The sequence below is a fragment of the Setaria italica genome, chromosome VIII (genome assembly GCF_000263155.2).
Source record: "Setaria italica strain Yugu1 chromosome VIII, Setaria_italica_v2.0, whole genome shotgun sequence".
Lineage (NCBI taxonomy): Eukaryota > Viridiplantae > Streptophyta > Magnoliopsida > Poales > Poaceae > Setaria > Setaria italica.
The window spans coordinates 6936430-6943207 of NC_028457.1; the positions used below are offsets into that span (position 1 = coordinate 6936430).

At 52.5% G+C, this 6778-nt stretch overlaps 1 protein-coding gene across 1 annotated transcript; it reads right to left on the reverse strand.

The window, feature by feature from the left end:
• Nucleotides 1–1849: 1849 nt before the first annotated feature.
• On the reverse strand, nt 1850–3554 carry LOC101782916 (ent-cassadiene C2-hydroxylase). Its single transcript, XM_004978876.2, has 2 exons — nt 2590–3554; nt 1850–2500 (listed from the first exon to the last, which is right to left on the reverse strand). Exons 1-2 carry the CDS (start codon nt 3490–3492, stop codon nt 1874–1876), a joined length of 1530 nt encoding a protein of 509 aa, XP_004978933.1. The 5' UTR covers nt 3493–3554; the 3' UTR covers nt 1850–1873.
• Nucleotides 3555–6778: the final 3224 nt, after the last annotated feature.

Below are 6778 nucleotides of genomic sequence, written 5' to 3' on the forward strand. Positions count from 1 at the left end.
CCCTTTTTAACTAATATTTTAAAAATAACTCACCCAAACACATATTTGCAGATCTGACCCTTTTGGTCGCGCCGGTCCACATGGTGCGACAAGAACACTTTGTCACGCCACATGCAATGACGTGACAAGGTGTGCCACGTCGGAGAGCATGGAAGGGGTCTGCCAGCGCATAATCCATGTGGAAAGCATGTCACGCCACTCCTGCCGGCAAGGGACAACTTTAGAATAACCATACAAGTAAAGAGTTTCACATACAATTCACATAATTGCAAATCAATTCAAGTAGCCTTTAATGGATATTCAATGAACATAATATACAAATCATGGATACAAATGGAATATCATCATCTCTGAGATTGCCTCTAGGGCATACCTCCAACATGCCTTACGACGAATCAGGGGGAGCCGCGGTCACTGTAGCTTGTGTGGTCGTGGCTACAGTGTTCCGCTCGGGTACTTGTGGCGGGTCACGTCGAGGGGCGCGGGCGCCTTTCTACGCGCCAGAGCTGCGGTGCATTTATAGCGAGATCAGCGGGGGGCCCACGACATCCGCGCCCTCGTCCGCCGATCTGCGCCCGAGGCGGATACTTATCTTGTGGGCCCGGATGAGTCCGACCCCCTACGCCCGGGGTCGGGCAAGGTGGAGTCTTGCGGCGAGAGGTTGGGCGCTCCTGACCCTGGGACCGTGGGTCGGGCGAGGCGTAGTTCTGCCATCAAGGGGTCGGGAGTATCCGACCCCGGGGCCCTGGGTCGGGTGAGACGGAGTGGGATGCTCCCTGCCTATGTCAGGTCGGCAGCGATCGTCATTACCGCAGGTGGGCCTGGGCCTTCATGATTGTTGTCTTAAGGGGCATTAGGAGGTCGTTAATATCTCCCCCCAACAACATTATGTTCTCTCCTCCTCTCCCTTTCTCCCTTATCTCCTCTCCTTTTCTCCCTTATCTGCGGGCACACGCGTTATCTCCAGGTGAAGCGCGCGGAGGGAGCCACGAGCGGCTGGGGCCACGCGGCTGGCACAGGAGTGCACGGGCTGGTAGGGCACGCGGTGGCCAGGACCGCCTCCCGTGGTCGGCCGGCTAGGGGCGGTGGGGCACCGGCTGCCGTGGCCAAGGCCATGGAGCGGCGCGCGGCTTGGGGGCACGGCGGCCGGCGCGGCCTAGCCTCCAGTGGGGGTGCGGCTCCCCGCGCATGCTGTTCAGCTAGCGGGGGCGCGGCTCCCCACAGCACCCAACCGACGGCGGAGGGGGGCACGAGCGACCGGGGCCGCACGGCTGGCGCGGGAGCGCACGAGTCGACGGGGCACGCGGCAGCCAAAACCACCTCCCACGGTCGGCCTGCTAGGGGTGGCGGGGCGCCGGTGGCTGTGGCCAAGGCCATGGAGCGGCGCACGGCTCCCCAAAGCATGCCATTCGGCCAGTGGGGGCACGGCTCCTTGCGGCACGTGACCGGAAGCAGGAGCGCAACGATGGGGGGCATGAGTGGCCAGGGCCGCGCGGTTGGCGTGGGAGCGCACGGGCCGGCAGGGCACGCAGTGGCCGGGATCGCCTCCCGCGGCTGGCGTGCTAGGGGTGGCGGGGCGCCGGTGGCCGTGGCCAAGGCCATGGAGCGGTGCGTGGCATGCGGCAGGAGCGCGGCGGTGGGGGGCATGAGCGGTTGGGGCCGCGTTGCCCACTTTTTATATTTTTTTGGAACTTTTTTAGTACCGGTTGGTGTTACCAATCAAGACTAAAGGAGGTCTTTATCCCGGGTGAAATGCCCGTGATTAAAGAGGAGGACCTTTAGTCCCAAATGATTAGTTCCGGTTGGATTTTCGAGCTCTCCAACCGGGACTAAAGCCCAGTTTTCCACGGGTGCATGTAAAAAAATAATATAATCAGTCCACATTAGCAGGAGGAATGCGAGTAACAGGGTGCAAGACGAGGCTTATTTTCTTACTTCCGACTAATCCTGCAGCCTCGCATACATCAACATCCTTGGGCTCTATTCCGTCAGGCAGCTTCCAGTCAAAGTGGTATAGAAAGCTCGCCAGTGCAAGCTCAATGTTTCCCACCCCTAGATTGATTCCCGGGCAAATCCGACGGCCAGCTCCAAATGGGAGAAACTCATAGTCTGTTCCCTTGTAGTCCAGGTTGCTGTTTTCGAACCGCTCTGGCTTGAACTCCTCTGGATTGTCCCAATACTTGGGGTTCCTGCAAATCGCCCACATGTTTACGAACACGACCATGCCCTTGGGAACGTCGTAGCCCATGACCTGGCATGTCTCGCGGCACTTCCGAGGAATCAGGAGTGGAGCTGGTATGTGCAGCCTGAGGGCTTCCTTGATCACCAGATTTAGGTAGCTGAGCTCCTTGAGGTCGCCTTCACCGATCGTGCTGTTCCCCTTGAAGGCCTCCCTTACCTCGGCCTGCGCTTTCGCCATGGCCTCTGGGTTCCGGACCAGCTCTGTCATGCACCAGTTCAGCGTGGTGGATGAGGTCTCGCTGCCTGCTGAAAACATGTCCTGGAGAAAAACAAGCACGCAGTTTTTTAGCTTGTCCAACCAGCACGGGCAGTAAGATAAGTTGGAGAAGGCCAGACTGAGAGATATACAAGCATCACTGCAACGATGGTGTTGTCGTCGAGTGGGATCGCCATGCTGCTTTCCTTCTGGAGCCTTAGCAGGACGCCGACGAAGCCCTCGCTCCCGGTCGCCACCTCGTTGCCGTGGTCCATGGATTCCTTTGTGTCCTGTATGACCTGCTCGAGGATGTGCTGGATCCTGTTGCGGCACGCGAGCGCCTTGCGCGGTGCCGTGCTAAGAACCTGCATGAGCCTCGAAGACGGGAAGAGGTCAGAGACGTTGAGTCCTGACGTCAGGCGCATGACCGCATCCAGGGCGTCGAGGTACTCGTCTTGATACTTGCTCCGGCTGCCGACTGACTCCCTCACGAAGGTGTCGTTGATGAACCGAGCAATCATCTTGGTCAGGTTGACGGCGGCGCCGGAGCCGGCGGACGCGGCAAGGTTCTGCATCATCCGTGCCACCTCCTCCTCGCGGATGTGCCGGAAGGACTGCACCCGGGCGGCGCTGAGCATCTCCAGCACGCAGATCTTGCGGAGGTGGCGCCACCGCTCGCCGTAGGGCGCGAACGCGATGTCGTTGCCGTTGAAGGTGAGCGTGGCGATCGTGGCGTTCATGTGCCGGTCGCCGAACATGATGTCGTGCGTCTTCATGATCTCCTTTGTGGCCTCCGGCGATGACACCACCAACGCTGGCACCTCGCCCAGCCGGAGCGTCATGAGCGGTCCGTGCTTCTGCGCCAGCCTGCGCATCGCGCGGTGGATGCTGGGGCTGGTGCCGAGGTGGTGGAGGCTGCCAATCACCGGCAGCGTCCATGGCCCCGGTGGCAGGTTAAGCTTTGGCTTCGTGATGACGAGCAGGGACTTGAGCTTGGACAGGACGACGAGAAGAGCGAACACGGACACGGCGGCGAGAAGCGCCTTGTCCTCCATAGTGGCTATATATCCACTACTTTACTTGGCCAGTTCACTGCTAGATAAGATAACTAACTTGTCGAGGCCATGGCAACTTTATAGTATCGATGGCGGGAAGCAGAGAAAGATGTCAAAGCATCGTGGCTTGACATTTTGTATCAGATATTGGTTTTTTACTTCTTTTCGTTAAAACATGGCTTGACCAACCGTTCGGTCTTCGTATATCTTGCTAAATTAGTCTTCCATAAATGTAATGAAGACTAATTTGATGTGGATGAGAAAACGAGCATAAGCCTTGCTGCAGCATAGGTATCGTTTTAGCGGTAGCTAAGCGACGAATCGGTCGACAACGACGTGTTTATGTTGACTTCGTGAATCTCAAGATCCGTCAGTTCGATCTTTAGGATTTGCGTGCACATATTCATAGATGTGTGCGTGCGCAGTATATGTGAGATAGCTTATACTACGATTAAAAATAAATATGTTGTGCAGTCGATCAGCAGCAGCCGCAGACCGTTACAGAGCTAAAGACGATTGTCACCGTCAGTCACCAGGATATTTTCGAGAATTTTCTGACACGACAAAGCGTGTACGTAAGGTCCTCCGTTCGCGGTGTTCTCCGGGCAACCGTCGCCGTCGCCCTACCCCTATCCACGGCGCATGCATCTTGACCTTCGTGTCCTGTACGTAGAGGCTAGCCCGGAAAAAATGCCTGGAGAAACGCACGTACTGACGTTACACGTGCTAGTTCACGCATTTCTGCCCATGTGTGTGAAAACAGTTACAGAGAGTGTACTTGATGCCTGTAGCATGTTGACGGTGTTGAGCTCTTTAACAGTAGCAGACAAAAGGGCGCCGGCCAACGAGAAACCTATACGTGTACTAGGATACCGATAACTCAGTGGAACTGTAACGTCAAGGAACGAGAAACCCTCCCTCTCTTCTAATTAATCAACGAGCGACAAGAGGGGGCGTCGATCCGATGGCGACGTTGTTCACACCGCGCTCATCCAGCCCGGGGCGGCATGGGATCGGAGGCAATTTGCAACCGTCGGCACCCAATTTTCTTCTTGGGTGCCAGGCCCCATCGTTAATGATCTTTTATAATTATATGCAAAGCATTTGAAAGTTCCCGATTCAATGGTGTTATTACGAGTTACTCCCTCCATCCAAATTATACTACTGAAAAACGTAGTATTGGTCCCGAGACTTGGTACCGGTTGCGTTTTGACCCGGTACTAGTATGAGCAGTCCGTGCTTCTGCGCCAGCCTTGAGCTTGGACAGGACAACAAGCAATCTCACTGTTAGAATAATTAACTTGTGTGAGTCGACGGTTTAGTTTATACTCCATCCATCATAATAAGTAGTTATGGTTGAATTTTTTCAAAGTCCAACCCTTTCAGTTTTGTCCAACAATATTTTAAAACACTATAAAAAAATGATTTTCAGAAGCAGTTGAAACACCGTTTGAAGGGGCCGGTACGCGCTCCAAGCTTTCATAGCTAGAAATATATGTTTTTTCAAGAATAGGTAAACAGGAACGGTTGAAACACCATTTCTAAGGACCGATATCTGCTCCAAGCTTTCACAGCTAGAAATACCTATTTTTCCACGAGTGGGTTAACGGTCCACCCTGTAAACAATTTTTAATTTTTAAGGGCGGGTGATGGGAAACAAGAATTTTTTTATGTTTAACCCTTTTTAACTAATATTTTAAAAATAACTCACCCAAACACATATTTGCAGATCTTACCCTTTTGGTCGCGCCGGTCCGCGTGGCACGACAAAAACACTTTGTCACGCCACATGCAATGACGTGACAAGGTGTGCCACGTCGGAGAGCGTGGAAGGGGTCTGCCAGCGCATAATCCATGTGGAAAGCTTGTCACGCCACTCCTGCCGGCGTGACAACACACTCTTGTCACGCCACCCGGAGTGGCGTGACAAGGCCTGACTTTAAAAAAATCATAACTTTTTCATACGAACTCGGATGAAGATGATTTTTATATGAAAATAGCTCTCGACGAGATCTACAACTTTGTAGTTTTGAGTTTTTTTATTTAAAGTCATTAAGATACATTGATAATTGATCTAAACTTTAGACAACATATTGAACGTCTGATCCTGTTATCGTTCATCTCCAACTTGGCTTGGTTCATCATGGTTCCACCAAATAAGTTGTATACAATATATTATCTATGAAATTATAAGAAATAGAAAAAGTTCATATGTCAAAAACTACTACAACTAAAATGAAAGATATATAGTTATCAAATATGGAACAAATATAAATAAAGATAACAGAACTCAAACTTCTGCTTTATTTATATACCTGGTTTGAAGCAGAAGCCTTTATAGGAGTTGTAGAGTAAACTTTAGACCACAACTTTGTTAATTTGAGTTTGGGCCAATTCACCCTGGAACATTTTCAAATTCGAGCTCAAAGTAAGCACCAGCTTAAATGCAGCACACAGCTCTAAGTTTCAAAAACAGTGAATGTCTTCCATTTTTGGCATGTGAATTTCTACAAAATTCAAAACTAAACTGGACCTAAACCTTTTACAAGAGTTTTAGTATGAAGTGTGTACTACAATACTTCCCATTTGACCCTGGTCTAAATCGGATCCGAGCCATTTGAAAACTTGAGTTAAAGTTCAGCTAAAATATTAAAAACAGCTCCATTTCAAATCTTGTTGTCTCTGAAACCCGCGTTCCCGAGTATTTTGAACTCGTATAACTTCAATTTGAGAACAAAATTGCACACATCGTTTTTCTAGGTTTTGTAGTTTGAAGACAGGACTACAATTCCTAGATTGGGATATTTTCAAATCTTTTTGAAATTTTTGAGAAAAATGTGGCCAAACACAGCCCGTTCGCGCGCCACCGCGTTCCACCTCGATGCTCGGTGCGCGATCACCGCGTTTCCCCCGCCGCCGTTCGCCGCATGGTGCTGCTGCACCCGTGTAGCTCCACGCCCAACCCCCGCTGCGATGTGACTAGTCGAGCGCCGCAGCTGCCCAATGACCATGCGAGCTCGTATCCGCCCTCCGCTCCGCATCTTGGCCGCCCAATACGTGCGACGCTCCTCGCCGCACGCACACGCCACGCCGCCCCTGCTCATCGGCTCCCGCGCTTCGCCTCTCGCCACGCTAATGGGACAAATCGAGCTCCGCAGTTTGGCCAACCCACGCCCACGACAAGGGGAATCTCGGCAAAGCCCCACGCACGCACTAAAAAAATCCAGCCGCCACTCCCAGCTCGCTCCCTCCCACGCACGCCTCTCCCAGCTCCCACCCTCTCCCT